At 41.4% G+C, this 21104-nt stretch overlaps 1 protein-coding gene across 8 annotated transcripts in view; it reads left to right on the top strand.

Moving 5' to 3' along the window:
- Window positions 1-19828, top strand: part of LOC117210742 (DNA N6-methyl adenine demethylase-like) — a 142359-nt gene extending 122531 nt beyond the window's left edge. For all 8 annotated transcript variants that reach the window (XM_033454044.1, XM_033454048.1, XM_033454043.1 and 5 more), the window contains 8 exons: window positions 9034-9271; window positions 9918-10153; window positions 10611-13356; window positions 13732-13907; window positions 14281-14634; window positions 14942-15169; window positions 15272-15426; window positions 15519-19828. In XM_033454044.1, the coding sequence (XP_033309935.1) occupies window positions 9034-9271; window positions 9918-10153; window positions 10611-13356; window positions 13732-13907; window positions 14281-14634; window positions 14942-15169; window positions 15272-15426; window positions 15519-18219 (6834 nt within the window). In that variant the 3' untranslated portion in view covers window positions 18220-19828. The remainder of the gene's footprint in view (window positions 1-9033; window positions 9272-9917; window positions 10154-10610; window positions 13357-13731; window positions 13908-14280; window positions 14635-14941; window positions 15170-15271; window positions 15427-15518) is intronic.
- Window positions 19829-21104: the final 1276 nt, after the last annotated feature.

The following is a 21104-nucleotide window of genomic DNA, read 5'->3' as shown; positions in this document are numbered from 1 at the left end:
ATATTTATATTTATATTGAAATTATAAATTTCATTATATTGGTCACAACGCACAAAGAATTAAAAACAGAAAGTTGTAGTAAAATCGAGCTACTCGTAACAAAAATGATCACTTTACCAAGCCCATTCCACGACCACTTAGAAACTACTTGCGACTTTTAAGATTAGAAATGTTCTCGTATGAATTTTCTAGAACCTTTTCTACCGTAGGCAATCAGAAATCTAATAAATTATTCGAAAATACCGAAACTTGTCGTTGTTACAAAGTATATTTTCATCATTCACTGTGAAGACGTTGTGAAGGAAACAACAAGTAGGAAAATGTAGCCTACGGTTTGAAAGGCTGAAAGGTTTCGTTTGGTTGATTCGTGAAGTGGTTGGTAGCCGGGGAGGAGAGAAGGATGCGTGTAAAACACGATCCTCGACGTTCTGACGTGAATAAAGGAGGCGTTGTTGCTGGTCGCGAGCGCGCACACGCCTCTAAAGTGGAAGCTATAATGGGGGTTTAAATTATGTGGTGTCTTAGAGGTGCGCTGAACGAGCTCGTTGTACACGTGTCGTATTGTTGAAGTGAACAGCTTTATCGCTTCGAGGGCTAGCCTCTCTTGCTGAGATTGCATTAAATTTTACCAAATTCTATTCTGTAGAATTTCATTAAAAATTAGAAGAATAGTATAATCAAGATTTTGTTATCCTTTCAAGGAAATTATCGTTTTGTCAAATTTACTTTCTTTCTTTCGTTTTATGAAGTAATTAAATAAGTTTTAAGATACGATAACGTAATTATAAAAAATAATTACGAAAAATCCAATACAATATTTTTCACACCTGATTCCGGAGAATAATTGTAAAAAATGATTTCGATCGTTACACGTGTTTTTCTCTTCCAGAAAAATCCTCTTTTAAACAACCTACCTTAAAGAATAACCCGAAAAATCTTCGAGTGAAGCTCACCAAAATATTCCAAGCGCGTAGACCTGAAAAAAAGTCAGTTAGAAATTTAAAGAACAAGCAAAACACAAAGCCGTAAAGTTGGAAACAACGGAACAAACAACGTCCAAACTCGATAATCCGAAAGATCCATTTCACTCAAAAGTCACGTACACGAACGAATAACCTGTTCATCTCGAAAAACGCGGCAATGGCTCGACTACCCTACATCTTCCCGTTGCATCCTCGTTGGGACCGGATACTCCATCACGCGAGAAGCGGCGAAGCGTTCCGTGAATCATCGAGAGAAGCCCAGGAACCAGTCACCGGCGCTCGAGCACGTCGGATGGAAAAACGAAGGAAAGGAAGAAAGGAGCCGGAACGGAAGGGTTCGAGGTCATTGAACAGCTCGCTTGGCGAAGTTCCTCGCTGGCTGGGCTTCAAGTCGGAGAAGGAGCCACGCCGTGAGAAAGAGGAAGACCGACAAGGAGGGAGGAGCGTGGCTCCTGAGGGTTATGTTTGGGTGCTGTCGCGGCACATCCCGTTTTATCACGCCTCGGGTTTACGTTGCCCTAGGTCACGATGTCAAGAGAACGGAAGGATTTTCCCCCTGAGAGCTCAACGCCACGGTCGAGACTCGCTCTCACACAGAACTAGACAGAGAAAGAGAGGCCAGATAGAAGGAGAAAGATAACGATAGGAATGGGAGAGAGTGGTAGAAGAGGAAAGGAGGAAAACACGAAGGAGAAGCCAGGGGAAGGTGGCTCGCTGAGGGATCGCTGACTCGGTTGGCGAGACGCCCGACTCTTCGATGCTATCAACCTCGACCACAAACACCGATTCACGGCCACTTTGGGGGTTCCCCGGAGTTTCTCGGCCCACCAACACCTTTCACGCTCTCCTGGACCACTCCACGCGACCCACTTTTTCAACCATCCACCCCGACGACTATGGATTTCCTGGCATCACGCGGACCTAGGATATTCTACGTGCTTCCCCGGCTTTCTACGATCCTTTCTCCGGTTCGTTTTCACGGGCAGCATTGGGTCGGAGGGAAAGTGATGTCGGTTTTTGATACTGCTGACAAAACTAGCTTCAAATGGCTCGTACGTCGTATACGTTTATGATAATACTGTTTTATGAGGACGGTGTTCTGTACGTGTAAGATGTTAGTAAAATGTCAGTCATAACTTCGCCCCGAAAAGTATACGTGATATAACGATAGCGTTTCTTGTTTCCTGATAATTTCAAATTTAAGAAAGATCGTTAGGATTTACAGATTACAACGAATTTGTACAATGTACACGCACATGTATACGTGTAATAAGCTATTCAAGAGGATTGAGGAAGTTAGTAAATGGGTGAATAGTTGCGGTATTTAAACAAAAATTACCGTGCTCTTATATTGTTTCAATAAAGGGGATGGAATTTTGGAAATTTGGAGGTAATGTACGGGCGATTATAGGATTGATAGATCAAAATTGGAAGAATTGGTGATTTCGGAACAAGCAGGATGATTTTTTTTTTTTTTTTTTTTAGACGGCTATTAATTATCGTTTCATCGACGGCACTGAATAAACCACGTACAACTTGTTGCTTCGTCGAAAATGGATTTTATCAGGGTTTTAATTAACAACAATTATTTGATTCAGCGTTGAACTATCATCTCTTCATCACGAGCTCTAAAATCATTTAAAAATGACGAAGAGTAGAGAAATTACAAATATTACTTCTTATAACGACATATTAAAATATCTTAACGATTACGTCTTTCATCTTTATAAATCTTTGTCTACTATATCTCTGGACGTAACTGATTCTTTCCACTTTTAGATATTTTATATTAAAATATACTCTTTCTCTACCAATAAAACAACCAACAAAAACGTACACACGTATCGCGTTCTTTTTCCCGCGATCTTCAAATGGTAAATAGAACGTTTTAATTACGTGGTTGCAATCTTGACACGATTCGATCTGACAATCGGTATCACGAGAAACGTGCTCAATTTCCACGGCCGAATATCCCGAGGAAATTTCACTTCCTTGGTCATAGGCAATGGGATTACCGTCGTAACTCAGTTAATTGAACTGTGCCGCGTAACGAGGGTAATAACCCGCAAAACGGTTCGTAGCGGGCGTTCAACGCCAGATAAACACGAAATGCACACGAGGCGACACTGTGGCACGCGATACAACTTTTATTTCAATCGTCCATTTGATTTTCACCCGTGTTCCGGAATTTCCATCGAATTTTTAAGTGTCGACCGCGAGACACAATTATCCGGGACATTTTTCTGGCCGTCTAGATAATTTTACCTCTCACGGTCCTTCGATAATACCGATGGAACTTTCCACGAGAACGTCGACAAATGTGGGAAAATTTACGAGGCATTTCAAAATCGTAACAGACTTAAATCTAATGGAAATAGAAATACAGATAATAGACTATAAAATGTTTTTTAATATTTACATTTATAATTTGTAATTATTAGACTGTGAGCCTCTATGATATCTTTATGAGTATCTGTTATTAAACAAGTAGGTAGAATTTAGAGATTTGGATGATTATACGGAAAAGAGCGCGCCTTACCGATTTCGATGACCTTGAAATAAATTGTCCAGAACAATATTCTAAATAATTTTTTCCCATATGTGTAACCGCCGCATGATCTTCGTTTTCGATATATTCGTAAAAAGCTTCGATCAAATTTAGTTTCCGTTACAGTTGATTCTGCCATATAGATGATAGTATCTTTATGCAGTACAACCTAAACTTAAATCATCGACGTTAATCTACTGTAATATAAATAAAGAAAGACAAATGAATGGGTTATAGGTTGAGTTAGGGTTAGATGTTAAATTAATATCCGACCGCCGTGCCACGAGATTGTTAGTAACGCAAGCATGACTTAAGTTTCATTTCGTACGATTTTATAAGAGTGTCGTAAATTCGATTGTTACTATTTATTATTTATACATAGTATAATAAGAAACATAAATTAACAACACCTTGTGTATAACTGAAAAAACTAAGACTGCGCGTGGTATCATTATCAGGTTACGTGTAGGGGACACGTATACGTGTATCTGCTGAGTCTAATTATTAGTACGTACGTGACGAGTAGATAAATAGGACACAGTGCAACATTTCATGCATCGATAAATTCATTGAAAATTATTTCACGCCAGTATTTCCATTTGCATCAACCGGTCGGATATTACTTTAGCCTAATTCACTTTTCTTCTTTATTTATGCAATATTTAAAAATGCTAATCTCTCTCGTCAATCGAATTAAATTGAAGTTGGACTATTTAAAAATTCGCCTGACTATTCCAGAATGAAGTGCAATCGTAAGGTAAATTGTACTAAAGTTTCTCTCGGAAACTAAGGCCGAGTAGCGGTAACATGTGTAGTAAAAAAGTTGTTCAAAATATTGATCTTGATAACATATTTCAAGGTCATTGAAATCAGTGAAATGTACCTATACATTTTTGCGTACTGAAATTTTCCACAAGCGTATAAAGGTTCGTGGTCTGATAATTGAAATAAATAAAAATTCTAAATCCGTTAAATTGTAAATTATAAATAAATAGTTTAGAATGTAGAATTTAACGTTTGGGATCTGAAAAATTGGAATATAAGGAGAATTTAGAATTCATGAACATATTAATTGAACTTTTCAATTAAAAAGGATGAAAACACCGGTAACTAAAAATTCCTTCTGGATTATTCCCCAAGTTTTCTTTCTCAAATATTCGACAGAAATTTAGATCCTTGAATTCGAAATTGGATAATTTTGTAGGAAATTATTCCCGTAATTACAGTGGAAGGAAGTTACGGTAAAACTTTCTTTTGAAGTGTCTACTTTCGGATACTCTTAAAATCCTTTAATATCCTTTAAAATATGCACATAAATTTATACCTTTTTTCCATTTTAATTAGCGAAACCCTTTGTACACCTACGCGTACACCCAAATACGATACAATCGCATTAATTAAAATCTCAAAATTCCTGCGAAACAATCAATACCTTCCAACATAATACACCTACCAGTGTATATACGTTTGTCAACATTTCCTTTCTCCTTCTCGGACGTACACCCACGCCTCCAGCTACGCGTAAGTATAATATTCTGAAACAGCCTATACACAGCGACAAAGAACGGAAAAGAGAAATTCTCCAGCTGTGCGAGTGGTCACGTTGAATATTTCATTCGCTCGGTGATAACCGGCCAGGAAATGTTGAACAAGAAAAACCGAATGAGTACGACAGAAGAAGGACAAAAAAAAGCAGATGAAATAGTAAAAGGAAAAAGAAAGGGGAATAAAAGAATCGTGGACTGGGAAAGAAATTCCCGAACTCCGCGAGGAGACATCTTTTATTTAAACGAGCGTGTTCGGGGCCGGCGGGGCGTACTTTGAAAAAATCGATCGACGAGAAACGAGAGACGCTTGGGTACGCGGGAGAAAGTGAAATAGAATGACAAAGCTCGTCGGTGGTGTACGGACGAGCAAGCTGATCGTTCGTGCTCGTTGCTTTCGTTTTGTACGAAGTTTTATAGTCCGGTTGCGAGTTTGCCAGTTGTTGCCCTCCTCACCGTCCCTCCTTTTTAGCTCTTTCTCCATCTTTTTTCCACAATCTATTTGCGGTACTGTCCATCTTCCTCTATCATTCCTTCGTCGTCCTCCGTTCTTCTTTCTCGAGTTTCTCGTTCCCATCCAATGAGCTTTTCCCGTCCTCGTCCATCCGTTTCTTCGCGGGGAGGCCATCTCGCTCGCGAACCACACGCAGATACATGCGGATCGAAGCTGAAGGCCCTCTTTCCCTCTCCTAACAAGCAGAAAACGGTAGTGATGGCCGCAACACGGAACTCGAGCAAGGTTGAGGACTGAGTAAATTTTGAGCCGAGTCCGAAGGAATTCGAAACAACTTCTCTTCTCTTCGTTTCCTTTTCTAATTGTATATTTTCTTATAGTAATATATTATCTATATGTGCATAAACATTCTATTTATATCAAAAACATTTTCATGTATATTATAAATATCAACGAATCGAGCAATTAAATTGTTCGAGGTATGTTAAGTATAAAGAAAGATTTGAGAAAATGATGTAAGGCCGAGAAGCTGTCCTAAGCCGATAAGTGAGATCTATATATAATAAATGATAAATAATTAATAAAAGATTTAAAACTTTGGTCAAGATTGCAGGAAGGAATTTTTAATTCTTCATAAAGAAACAGAATATTTCATCCTTAAATTTCTTCTGAATTCCTACTTCTATTAGAAGAAGTTTCAGATGTTTGACTTAACCGAATGGTTACATAAGGTAGCAAAAGTGTTGAAAAGTGTTTCAGATTTTTTTTAAATTTTTTGGAAGCTTGGTATAATAAAAGAATTAGATTTGGGTATAAGCAAGCTAGTTCGTCCATGGAGATCGAAATTCGATGTATTATTTATTTGGAATTAATATAGGTAGATTGAAACAAAATGTTTATTATTTGAAATTCTAAATGCTGTCGCAACAAAGAATCTTTGGAATTTTGTGAATTTAAATGAGACGAGTCAAGGAGAGATTTGATTAGTTGAAGAATTGAATATTAATATAACATTGAAAAATGGAAAATCAATTTTAGAAGGGAATGAAGTATAGAATGATGTTACTATATTTCGACATCGTTGTACATCATGCTATAGAGATCGGAGATGTCGCAACATTTTAAGACTTTCTACCATTCTGAGAGCGGTTATATGATAATAATTGTGTTTTCCTTACCTCACAAGTTTTCAAACGATTCAAGGCTACAGAGACAGTAGCATAAAGTGTCTGTTGGAAATTTCGGAAGACAAAATCAAATAGCGTTGTATGTCCTACATTTCTTCTCTGTTATCTTTATAGTCGTGCACTCATACGGTTGCAAAGTATAATTTTACTCCTTCATATATTCTATATATCTTACGTCTATAACAGGGTAACCTAAATTCCCTATCAGACTTCAAAATGGTACTCTTCCCAACAATTCTTCCCGTTTTATCCTACAGCTTCAAAACCTTCTTCGATAACATGATAGGCTTCTTATGCTTCTAGTAGAAATTTCAAAAGACAAAACTAACATCTTGAAAGATAAATTAGACAATTCATTTCTCTTGCTATACGCACGCGTTTAGCTTATGTTTAATTCAGGTATAGTTCCAAAAGATACGGTGACGTAACAGTCACGTACATGTAAATATTCCATTTTCCTCTCTCTCTATCTTAAAACGCTATTACACACTAGCTTCTTCCATTTAATGAATCTTTCTCATTTAATATCATCTGCCCCGCGTAATTAATGAACACAATTAAAAATGAAAAGATAATTGCTCTCTCTAGTCTCGATAGTTTATATACAACGATCCAGTTGAAAAGTGCAATTACTATGTTTAGTATGTGCCAATAGCACAAATCAGATCAGAATGAAACTCTGTCCCGCAACTCGTCCGATCTTACAACACATCATAATTTCAAAACCTTCACTGAAAATACCCTCTCGATGCTGCAAACTTCTTCAAGCCATCGCTGGTCGGGACTCGAACGAAAATAAACGAAAGTATGTACATCGCGCAGGTATAGTTCTTCATACGTGGCGATTCCATTGTATTGTCTCGCGGATCCACTACACGAAAGTTCCATGTGTCTCAAGGAAGAAGACCATCGTCGACCGATTATCATCGCCGCCAAGTCCTGGCATTTTCTCGGCCCGGTTTCGCAACATCGACCAATTCCCCGTGAGATTCTCCGCGTTCCACGATGGTTCATTCGTTTCCACGTTGACCTCTGTTTCACCCCCGCGTCTGCATCGAACAGTCACGGGAACACGTCGAAACTACGTAAAAGGGGTTGCATTCGTCAAATCGAGTCACGCGACTCTCTCTTTGTTCACGAGATTGATAGCTTTACGAGGCAGCGGGAGGTCGAGAAGCAAGTTTTGACCATGAGAACGCGCGAAGGCATGCAGGAAATAATGGTAGACCACGGCACGGCGGTGCCCGCGGACCACGCGAACCCACCTCCCGGGATGATTAATGGCTTTATTACCGCGCTGCTTCGAGCTCTTTATTTAATTGGGTCGCGAACGTGTGCGTATATACCGTCGTAGCTGAAGGAGTTCGTAGAATCGTTGTAGAAGCGTGTGCTCATTATGCTGCTCGTTGGACGCTGGAAGAAGTTGAGAACCTCTGCGCTGTGCATAGTTAAGGAACCATTGCTGACGAATGGCTATTCCCCCACTCTGTACACGACAGTGGCTATCAGTTCGTTCGAGCTTCGAATCGTCGAACACTTCCGAGTGTAGTCTCGTTCAAATTAGTCATTGCTTTAATTTAACATGGAATCACCTTTTTTTGGTGCGAACTTGTTGCTGCGATTTGAAATATTCTATAGTTCGCATGCTTGCCTTCATTAGTTAAGTTATTTGACTTCTGGTTGATGGTATTCGAACAACTCGAAAACACTCGATCAGTGTGAAATTGTTGCTTAGTCGACTTGAAATATTTCTCCGAGCTTCTATGCTCATCCTTGTTATTCGAGCCCATTGTATACAAATAACTTGATACTAGTTTATTAAAGATTCGTTTGGATTAATCAAGTTACTTGATTCACGCTGATTGTATTCACTTAACATGGTTTCAAGTTTATGTTCACACATAGGTACATTGGTCAAATAACTTCACTTACAAATTGTCTAAATCCAAGACAATCTATCTCCGAGTGAATGTCTAAAATGGCGAGTATTTAAAGTAGACTTCGCTTGAGGAACCAGTATCGAGGCTAGAAATAACATTACATTACCAATATACCAACTGTCGATTCTTCCGCATCAAGAAATAGTCCAAAGAACCTCGATCAAAGTTTGAAAGGATATTTCAAGACAAACATCACATTAACTCTGAACTTTCTACTCTTTGTTGAGTAGAACAAGTACAGCTACTTTTTCATGCTACTTTTTTTTTTTTAGTTGAAAAATTTACAACGTACGAAAAAAACTTGATGTGTATTAGAAAACCATTAAGAGCTTCGATTCAAGGTGAAACTAAAGTTAGGTCCCATGTTGATGTTACAGTCACCCGGAGTGATGCCATTCTACGGTGATACTGGCGCCGGTTTTCGGCCAGCAGCCGGCTTTGGGAATACTGTTTGGCACCAGGGAGTCGCTCCCGTGGGAGCAGTTGCGGTTGAAACGTCAGCAGCACCATGGCCACCTCAGCAGTTCATTCAACAAATTCCTGCTCCGAATCAGCTCGAAGAGCTGAGGTATCATACCCAATACACCGCCGCAGCGCCATACCATCCACAACCAGGTAATTGAAGAGGGAATCGATTTTGAAGAATTTACGAATTTGTCCGATACGTGTCTCTTCTTTTTTTTTATTTTACCTTCTCAAGTTTTATCGAGTAGAAAATATTTATTCTCGTTAGAAATTTCACAATCCTTTTCTTGACTTATCGATCGTGAGATATTTATATTCTTCGACTATTATAAAATAACGTCATAGCATATGCTATAAAATATTTACTGCCTTGATGCTAATTTTAAAATTTCAATAGATATAAAGCAACATTAATTTTGATAAAAAAAAAAAAGCTAGATTGAGTCTTTCAGCCACTAATATGCAATTTCATTGATCAGTTTGTTACAAGGAAATGGTACAAACAACGTTAGATTTTAAGATTAAAAAAAAGATTTTAAGATATTAAAAAAAATAATGTTGTAACATCATCGTCTTTCTCTATTTTTCGATTTATAACGCTGATGAGTATAGTTTCTGAACAGCTCAAATATGATAAAATTCGTATTCACAGTTTCGATCACTTGAATTCGACGATTCAGAATTCCTCGCGAATGAGAACGATCGTGGAATGCAAAGTGTGCAACTATGCAGGTCTTTGTCCCGCCGATATGCCGTCAGTTTCCGTGGAATCGGCACGTGAATTTTCTGATTACAGTCGCATATCAGCAGCAGACTTTCATTACTACGGATCAGTCGGCATTTCAACGTGCCGGGGCGACAGGACAATACACAATCACGGGACAACCCTCACCCTTGCCACCAGTCGCCCCACAAACTGTACCATCGACAGCTCAGAGGCCACTAAACGGTCAATTCATGGATCCCGCTGCTACTGCAACCCAATCAGTTGGTTATGAAAGGCAGGATTACGTCAATGGTTACCAACAACAGGTACAATTAGAAATGAATCGCTTTTAATTAAAAGTCAGCTCATTCGAATATCTTCTCGAACACGAACGAAGATAAAATATTGAATTTTAGAAAAATCTAAGAGTCACGAAAGATAGAAAAAAGAAAGTTTTTCTTATGTTCATAAAGATAATCTAATTAGAAATTAATTAATTGTTAAATCCTCTGGATCATTTTCAATTATGGTGTTCGGTCCTTAAAAAATTAATTGAATTTTGAAGTTTTTCTGTAATTTTCTCTCATATCTTTGAGATGGTAATATGAAAGTTCGAGGACCGTTGCACCATTATATATATCTAAAAATATCAAAGCATAAAATATTTTTTAATGCACCTAAAATTAAAGTTAATCTGTCACGAAGCATCCTCGTGAATAGCAATAATATACAGTCAATTCCCGAACGTTTTTGAGTTATAGATGGAATGATGCGTTTTTCCAGGACGTGACGATGGCACCGCCGCCTTCAACCACTCCGACGAGTCGTAGCAGTTCCGTACACATGGACAACCAGCAGCAACAACAGGCCTCTCAGCAACCGCCGTCGCAACCGCAACAACAGCCAACGGATACGCAGGTGAAGGGATTCGCGACGATCGCGGCCAGCAACGTGTCGGGAAACGAGATGCCTGGGTATCCACTTCAACCGGGCCCACAGAGTTTACACAACTCTAACGGATATCCAGGCTACGTGGAAATGGGTCAACAAGTACAGAACCAATGGCAGCCGCAGCAGGTATCTCAGCAACCACAACATCAGCAACAGCACATGCAACGGCAACATTCGATACCTGACGGTGGCCAACGGCATTTATGGTCCGATACCAGTACCGGTACGAAAATGAGCAACGTGAGCAACAACATGAACTGGTCGGATGGGACGTTACAGCAACAGCATCAGCAACACCAGAAACCTCCTCAACAACAGCAACCGGGTATGCAGAGCAATAGTATGAAAGGACAAGAGACACAGCAAAGTATGCAGATGCAAGGACAACAAGAATTACCCCGACCAGCGAGCCATATGAGTTGGGAGAACGGTAGCGTGAAGGAGACGCCACAAACTCCGCAGTCGTGGACAGATAATACGGACAACAGTCAGCAGCAACAAACTCAGGGAAATTGGTCGCGGCAGAGTCCGAAGCTGAGGGACGCTTCGCAGAATCCGAGATTGACACCGTCTAGTCAACAACAGCAGCCTCAGCACCAAGGCTGGCTGCAGCACTCGCCGAAGTTGTCAGACCATCAGCAGAATCCGTCTCATCAGAACGCCCGGATGACGCCCTCCAACCAACACAACTGGCAGCAGAGCAGTCCAGAGATGCAACAGAACTCGAATCAACAGAATCCAAGGCTGACGCCATCTAACCAACAGATGCCGCAACCTGGGACGCAGCAACAGCAACAACAACAGCAACAGCAGCAGCAGTGGTCGCAACAGACGAAACTGGAGAAGAGTCCTAGACTTACTCCGTCTAATCAGATGTCCTGGCCAGACACGCCAACTAGTCAACCGAATTGGTCGCCTAATAGTATAAAGAGCGACAGTAGTCAACAACCTCAACAACAATGGCCAGATTCGCAGCCTAGTCCGAGGAGAACACCTGGCCATCAACCGGGAACGTGGCAGCCTCAGCCACCCACACAAGAGAATAAAATGGAGAACCAAATGTCTTGGTCACCGAACTCGGTGGCCGAGAACCAACCTACCTGGGGCCAACAAACGACCAAACAAGACATGCAGAATTCCGGAGAAAGAGTACTTTGGCAGCAGCAGGACACCGGAAAACCGAATGGGTTCGTCGATACGCAAGATACTCAGGAGAGTAATGTATTTGCTCAATCAAATCGCGTGAATTTGAACAGTCGACTGAAATCGATGATTCTAAATAAACAACAACAGCAACAGCAGCAACAACAACTACAGCATCAACAGCTTCAACAGCAGCAATCGCAGCAACAGTCTCAGCATCAAATGAGCCATCAGGAGCAACAACATCACAATATGCATCATCAAATGCAATCTCAACATGTGAACAGTAACAACGGAGCTAACGGCGAATACCATACAGAAGACAGGATACGAGACACGCATGACAATACGGAGAAATTGCAAGAGAAGCAGGCGGACCAGTATTTAAGTCAGTCGAATATCATCTCGATGGCGCAATCCAACGAATCCTTGACCGGTAATTTTTTATTGCATAGCCACCACCCTCGGGTCGATAGTTTGCCCGATGGTGGTGGCTTATGGGAATGGTCAGGAGGAAGTAATAACACATTAAACAACGGTACCGTTCTGCCGGAAAACGGAATGATGGTCATCGACAGCTTCATGAAGTTTGGTTCAGAGGATAAGTCCGTGCTGGACAAACCATACGAAAAACAACAACAACAGCAACAGCAATCACACTATCACCAACAATCACAACAACAACACGAGCAACGACAGCTATGGAAGGATGAAAGTAAGAGCCATGACAATCAAAACATCGAGGATAAATCGTTTCAGAGGAGACTATGCATAGAGCAGCCAACCAACGATAAGACTTTCGAATCTTGCGAAAACAGCAACGCAGACAGCGAGAAGAACGATGGGACCGAGAACGATGTTGGTTTTTCAGAAACTCCATTAGTCGCATTAGTGAACAAGAACGACACATCAAATTATCCAGAAAGCAGCGAAAAGATCGCGTCGACGGAGCCAACCAACAGCTCTAACTGCGATTCCTCTCAGAATATCAAGCAGGAGAACATCGTCGAGTACGGTTGCTCTAGCTCCGATTGCGTTCCATCGCCGACGGTCTCGTCAAAGAGCGATGGCTGCGCGTCGAAGGAAATCAAGAGTGAACCGGACCAAAGGGCGCAGGAAGGTAACAACTACAAATTTCGTGGCGATGGCGGACCCGCTAAAGTGTCTCCGGGTGTCGGTTCGTGGTGTTGTCGACGAGGCGGCACCGAACAACCGACACCCGAACATTTGCGGGAGGGTTGTTGCCAGGGTTTGCAAACGAGGGACGAGATACTGGCCGACTCAGCGGACAAGTCCGACGTAAAGAACGAAGGCACTCAAAGTCCACGTACCGGTAGCGTGCCTTCAACGACTAAGTTGCAAGATCACTTGGACAAACTGAAGAACAATGTCAGGAGCGAAGTGCCGGACTGCAACTGCTTCCCAGCTGACAAATGTGAGTTGCTATTGCGTATTCAGCACGACACTAACATTGAGAGAACACACTAACCACGTTCACACGAAAATATAGATAAATAAATAATCAAAAAATGAACAAAATTTTCTTAAAGAAAAAAATATATATATAACTATACTACTACTACTACTGCTACTACTACTACTCTATGTACTACCACTACTAATATTACTGGCCAACAAAAAATAAACCGAGCCTTGATTCAGTGACCCAAAGAAGAATGCACGTACCTAACTTACCCCCCTTTCCCAGGGGGCATACCTACTACATACGTGGCATAAATGTTTCCGCTTCTGTTGCTTCCTTTCCGTTGAAACGTCCAGTTTCGTAAGTAAAATGAGGTTCAACCACAAGGTCCGCCAGAGCCCGGCTCGTACTACACTCATCTCGGGGCGGCTGCAAGCCTGCCTGACCTACGGAACGATCTTGAAAGAAGAACCGGCCTTAAGGGAAACGCCATTAGATTCGAAAAGGTCATCTACACCGGAAAAGAAGGGAAAACCACTCAGGGATGTCCGATGGCTAAATGGGTAAGCATATTACTGTATTCTATATATTCCCCATACTTGTACCGAATGTTTACGCATTTATAAAAAATTTAAATAATTTAAATTTTTTGTAATAATTCGAAATAAGCAAATTTTGTATAATATATTGAATAATATTTTGAAATTAATAAAACAGATATTTACATCTCCATTTGTCTAATAACATTCATAAAAATATGAATTTGCATAGAGATTCGCAGTCCACTAATATTTTAGATCGAAGTCAAAGCGAATCCACTCGTCTCTTTTTAAATTGAATTTTATCCAACCTATTCCAGTCGATAGCTTTGAATCGCCCACTAAGATTACTCTGTACTGCTTTGGTGATGGGATTGTAATATCAGTGATTCGCTAGATACTTCGACGATCTGGTCTGGAGGAGAAGATCCTGACCATAGTGAAACATCGACAAGGGCACAAGTGCCCAACAGCTTGGATCGTCGTGGCCATGGTTGCTTGGGAAGGCGTACCCACTCACGAAGCCGATCGAATCTATTCCCTGTTAAGTCATAAGCTGAATCGATTCGGTCTTCCTACTACTAGACGATGTGGAACGAACGAACCGAGAACCTGTGCTTGCCAAGGTCTCGATCCTGATACTTGCGGTGCAAGCTTTTCCTTTGGATGTTCCTGGTCAATGTATTATAATGGTTGCAAATACGCCAGAAGTAAAACCGTCCGTAAATTTCGATTGTCAGTACGATCAGAGGTGAGGAATATATCATAACAATCTAAATTATAATTAATTGTTAATAATTTAAATTATCATATTTTTGTCATAACAATATTCGTTATCTGTGTTGAATTTAACAAGGATACCATCGAAAGTCTTAACTATTTGCTATAAATGTCTATTTACCATGTAGATTTCATTATTAATGTAGAAATGTTGTATCAAAAATTCTAAGTTCAAGACCTACCTAGTTATAATATATGGTACTAAGGGTTAATCGTCATTCTTGTCTTCCTTATTGTATACAAATATAACGTTTCGTTCTTTTTTATGTTTATTATAGGAGCAAGAAGTCGAAGAAAGAATGCACGTCCTAGCAACACTTTTATCGCCTCTGTATCTCAGCCTTGCACCGGAAGCATTCAACAATCAGACACAATTCGAACGGGAAGCGAGCGAGTGCCGTTTGGGATTTAAACCTGGCCGACCCTTTTCCGGTGTTACGGCCTGTATCGACTTCTGCGCGCATTCTCATCGTGATCTTCACAACATGAACAACGGATGTACAGTGGTAAGTGACTTAAAGAGACACTTAATTTTTTCCAATGCTTAATAATTCTGAAAAGGTAAAGATTTAGATGAAATAACTATGCTGTAATTTTTCATCTTAAAGGTGGTCACTATGACAAAACACCGATCTCTATCGAAACCTGAAGAGGAACAGTTGCACGTACTTCCCCTTTACATCATGGATACTACGGATGAGAATGGGTCGAAAGAGGGACAGGATGAGAAGGTTCGCGCTGGAGCTGTAGAAGTTTTGACAAAGTAAATAATTTTGTTATTTATATGACAAACAATCACTCGCACAGAATTCTTCTAGTAATGAATTTTACAAATATGTATCATCTAATTCATAGATATCCTTGCGAAGTGAGAGTTCGATCGGTTCCACTCCAACCCTGCAGAAGACACGGCAAGAAAAGGAAAGAAGACGAGCCAGATACCATTAGCAATAAGAAAGATAGTTCCAAAAGCACTGCTGAAAAAATGGCGGACCCAGGACGCGTACCAGGACACCAAGAAATACCTAGACCGCAAATGAGGGACTCCCAACTATCCCTGGAAATGGCGTCTATGTTCGAAGGAATGGATGCTCAATTACAAAGCTCTCAGGTGTCCTCCACTGTTTTAGACAGTCCAGTGTCCATGTACCAAGGATGGAGTTACCAGAATGAACAACAGTGGGGTAGAAACGGTTGGCTCGATCAGCGAAAAAATAATTGGTTAAACCCATGGAGAGAATACTCGTTCAGTGGTCTGGACAGAGACGCAAAAGTTGACCCAGACAGTACAAGTCTAGACGATATCAGGCCTAGGAGCACCGTTTCTCAGGATGAACATCGACCAGGTTCGCGAAATTTGCCTAATTCCACCATGGACTCGCCGAGGAACTGTTATCCACACTCACCGAGAGCTCATCCTATTTCACCAAGGAGCTCTCATACAGGAACACCAGGGGATATCGGTTACTCCATGTCTCCTAGAGGATGTCCAACTACACATCAAGACCAGAAAATCGCTTCGCCAAGAAGCTCCGGGTATCCGGACACGGGCTATGGCCACCCACCCCCCAATTCCAGAAGTTATCCGAATATGTACGACACCAGGCAGGGTAGTACATCCCCGAAGACAAGCTGTACAAATTTTCCGGTCCATTTGGATCAGAGGAACGCACTCAACCGAACGAATCATCATCATCAATCGCACAACGTAAATAACGTTCGAAACGTTGGCCAGAGCTGCGATCAGTCGAAATTGCCGTACTCCAGACCTGCGCAAGATTCTAGTCAGCAAAAGTACCCTACCACGCAGAACTACTTAGAGGCTCAAAAATCGCAGATCGAACAGCCTTTCGTGAACAGGATACCAGGCCATTATCACCCCCCTCATACCGCGCAGTCCGGAAGAAATCTTCCATATCAGGGCCAGCATGATTCGAACTCGGACATGTTCACTGGCCTGTCGGTGTCTTCTTGCATGGGTAACACTAGTCACAAGCCATTCAGCGCCACGAATGCGGATCTATTGCTACACAGCTCGACGCATCTTCCGCCCAACAATCCACCAAACGGCACTCAGAGCTTAGGATCATTTGATCAGAGAAAATATCGGATGTATAAGGTTCCTGAACAAAAGACACCCGGAATTAGTCAAATGTCACCGGCACCCTCCGACCAAGTGGGAAGCTGGAACATGCTAGGTACTTGGTACCCCGACCAAAACAAACCTTTCGATCAACAACAGATTTATAACGATCAAATAGGTCCTGATAGGAATCACCAGCAACCTACAGACCACCAGAAAACATTTAATTGGAACGATAGAGTACCGCATCCGGACCAGTCGAAACCACCTTGCTGGGAAACACCCTCGGATCCTTCTCCGTTCAGGGTGCCAAAGGGCAGACCACCGTCGAGGACAGCGTCAAACCAGAATCCAAACACAGACAATACATATCAAAATTCTTCCAATAGAACGTTCCTTAAGCCTCAGGAGCCGACGCGGAACGGTGTCTACGCGGACAGTCCAAGCAACAACGCGGTGCAAAGCAGCATGACGACACATCAAGGTAACCAACGAAGAACAGAGTGGCCGGAAGATAAGACGAAGGAGGGTTTCCACGATTCCAGGCAGAACATCGCGAATCCAAACTCGAATTGTTTTCCATGGGCCGAAGAGATGAAACAGGTGCAAGACTTCCACGGGATGCCGGGCTTGGGACATCCTCACGCTTCCTTCCCACAATACGGACTGTATCCAACATACCCTGTCTTCGACAAACCATATTCTAATTCTTGGGAAGGCTACAACTATCACCAACCGTATCCACACCATCAGACGCCGGAGTATCCACCTCAATTCTATCAGCAACCAAAGAGAGAAGCCTGCTTTCCTTCGCCTCAATATCCCTATCAAGGAGTGCCCCCGTATCAAGGTCTGAATCCGGGTTGGGCGAGATGGGACACTCCTCGCTGGGATATTTACGGACCACCACCCTACTTTCCGGTGTTACCAGAGCCTCCTCCAAAAGCAGAACCACTAGGAGAGATAGCCGACTATTCCGACAACGAAGAGTGCTTCAAGGACTCGCAGATGGGTGGAGTCGCCATTGCATTGAACCACGGTAGCGTGTTGTTCGAGTGCGCCAAGCACGAGATGCATGCCACCACGGCTCTCAAAAAGCCTAATCGTCTGAATCCAACCAGAATCAGCCTGGTCTTTTACCAACATCGTAATCTTAACCGACCAAGACACGGATGGGACGAATGGGAAGAAAAGATGCGACTCAGGAAACTAGGTGTTGCGAGTACCACCACCACCACTACTACTACATCATCGTCCACTTCGCAATCACTGTCTACTCCATCAACTCCAACCAGTCCAGCCAGTGCAATCAACACCGAAAAATCCACTCCGCTACCTTACATACCCAGTGTTCCTAGTTCTCAGTTCATGATGAGATCGCCTACGTATACCACCATGACCTGGACCACCCTTTTCCCAATGCATCCGTGCATGATAACTGGCCCATATCAGGAGGGAGGGGCCATTGGATGAGTAAACGTCGGAGGGCGCGATTCCAGCCATCGATGAGCAAGAACCGTGCCAGGAATCGATCGAGCGATCTCGTCGAACTGATCGAGTGAAAAAGTGGGTTTCAAACGACACGAATCTCACTTGACGACGCTGTTCCGTGCCGTGCAACTTCGACACGAAGAACGTGAAACGAGTCACGAGAACAACGAGAGAAACAGAGCAACAAGCAGCTAACATTGAGAGGGGATCAACGAGCAAAAAGAGCAAACTGTCATCATGAGAGGCTTTCTATCGTAATTCTATCAGGTCATCGTCCTAGATGTGTATAGTTGTTATTGACGAAAAAAGACAAAACGAAGATGAAGAAGAAACAACACGTTTGCACTGCCATTTTTCTATCTCACGTTTTTTCGGGAAATAAATAATAAACGTAACAGACAGGGGAAACAGAGGAGAAGCAAGAAAAGTTAGCAGCAGGTAACTGGTTCGCAACGCAGACGTTTCGTCGCAGGATTCAATTTTAATCGGGGCTTCCCTTTTTATATCGATCTTTTACACGAATCACGGTAAAATGTTGCGAGCAGACAAGAAAAGGAAATCAGATCAACAATGGATATCGAACACGATGAAGATGTTTGGTATCTAGAACGGCAAATTCAAGGCTGAAGGTGGAGGAGGAATACGAAGCAGCTGATCGACAGAGACGTGTCACGCGCTTAGAGAAACACTTGATCGCAATCGAGGCTAATTTTCACGGTAACTGGATTAACGGCACAAAAGGGCGATCGGCCATGTTCTTTCGAAGAACCATTGTTCTTTTCGAGAAATGACTTCGAATATGTTATACGACCTAGAGTAGAATAAATGGAAAGTAAAAATATGGGAAAAAGGACAAAAGAAGAAAAAACGATGTAGAAAAGTAAGATAATGAAAGGAAGACGAAGAACGAATGAAACGTATCCAATTATATATCTTTGATTCTTTTTTTATTTTTTCTTTTTTTTTTTGTTATTTTTAGGAAAAGGTCTCGTATTCTGGTAGAGTCGTAATCGTATTTAGCTAGTCCATGCCTAGACGCGATAGATAATTGTTTTCTTCGCAACATTTTAACACACGGCACACGGAGTTGCAAACATGTACGCTGGTAGCACGTGCGCGCTTGCTATGATCCATTTTTCTACAAAGCTGGATCAATTTTGTAACTATGAGAGTCGATCTGCCGTTTATTTTTCCGCACGTTCTCCTTTTTGTAACACGTGTACCCCATTGTTGTTGTTGTTGTTGTTGTTGCATCATCACACACATACATGTGCATCATGCAGGACCAAAATCGTCCTTAATTCTAATTCGATTAATCGGCGCCATCGTAGTAGATTTTTATCCAATATCGTCCAGCCCATAAATCATCTAAAACGCCCACAAATCATAACTCCAAAAAATCGAACGACGATATGCATATATAGTTTCGGGTGGATCCTTTGTAAAAGTCGTCTGGATAATCTTCGATGCTCCACATGGAAAAACGGAGCTCACACATAGACACGTTACACACGTACACGCGTATAATACATATACTGACACGAAAATGATCTCAAGTTTTTAAGCTAATTAATTAAACGGTAAATATCAACGTTTAATGTATTTCTTTTCTCTTCTCTCTCTCTCTCTCTCTCTCTCTCTCTCTCTCTCTCTCTCTCTCTCTCTTTCTCTCTCTCTCCTTCTTCTCTTAAATTTCTCTCTTTCTTTTGCACACATTGTCTAAAACCTTTCTTTCTCTCGTTTTCTCTCCTTTCGTTCGTCTATTGTACATTGTGCTTGTTAATCATCGTATTTATTTCGTAATTCACTTGCACGTGCTTGCATCCGTAGCTCTATCCTATTAAATCGATCACGTAAGAAAGATTCAAGAGCAAGAACGATGTGACGAAGAGGCACACACAGGCGATTCGATGATATATATATTATACATATATATACAATAATTGCTATAATATTAATATCGAATTCTCGGGTCGGTTCAGTACAAACACACACAAATATACACATCATATACACACGAGAGAATCGTGAGATAATTTTTTAATATAGAATATCGAACTGTGAGGGGGAGAGAAATGCGTCGGTCGTCGTGGTGCCATTTCCTTCGTCAGCTACGATCTTCTCATTGTTTCTTTTTTATTCTCTCTATTTTTTTTTTTTTTTTATTCATTCTCCAAGCCCTTTAGAGTCTATAATCGCGATTCCAGATCCACGATCAAATCTATGGATCTCGGGTATCCTGATTTATGTTATAGATATATATATATATAAGCCTTTCGAGAGGCGATCTTCTCGAGCGAGGAAGACACGCGCACAGAGATCCAATAGTTTCGCGGTAGATCACAGCGGCCAGCCGGTGAGGTTCGACGTTATTTAACGAGTGCCAGTGTTGGAAGATGAGCCAGAGAGCCAGAAAATGAAAAAAGAACAAAAAAAAAAGAAAGAGTAAAAACCGGGAGCATCCGTATTAATCGTACGCGTCGTTCGAACGATCCCTATGTTTTCTATACATAGACCAGCTACGTTTGGCGTAGCTACCTCGAGACATCCATCGCCACTTCCGGCTAGATCCGCTGCTTTTCCTTCGATCGTATTGTTTTTTTTTTTTTTTTTTTTAACTCATTCATCGATCGTTTGTGACTCGATCGATGAATATGAAAATCAAAAAAAGAAAAGAATCGTGGTATCGAACGAAGGGAATGAGAAGACAGAGGTGGAAAGGAGAATTCAGACGATCAATATTATTGTCAATATTATTGTCAATATTTAAGGTTCTTAACATTGTATTGACAATATATATTGGTCATCTAGAGGATCTTGTACGTATAATACTGTTGAAAATCTGAAATATTGACAACAATATTGAT

This window comes from Bombus bifarius, unplaced genomic scaffold (assembly GCF_011952205.1).
Source record: "Bombus bifarius isolate JDL3187 unplaced genomic scaffold, Bbif_JDL3187 scf7180000008210, whole genome shotgun sequence".
Lineage (NCBI taxonomy): Eukaryota > Metazoa > Arthropoda > Insecta > Hymenoptera > Apidae > Bombus > Bombus bifarius.
The sequence above is the reverse complement of the archived record's forward strand: the minus strand, read 5'-3'. Positions and strand labels throughout refer to the sequence as shown.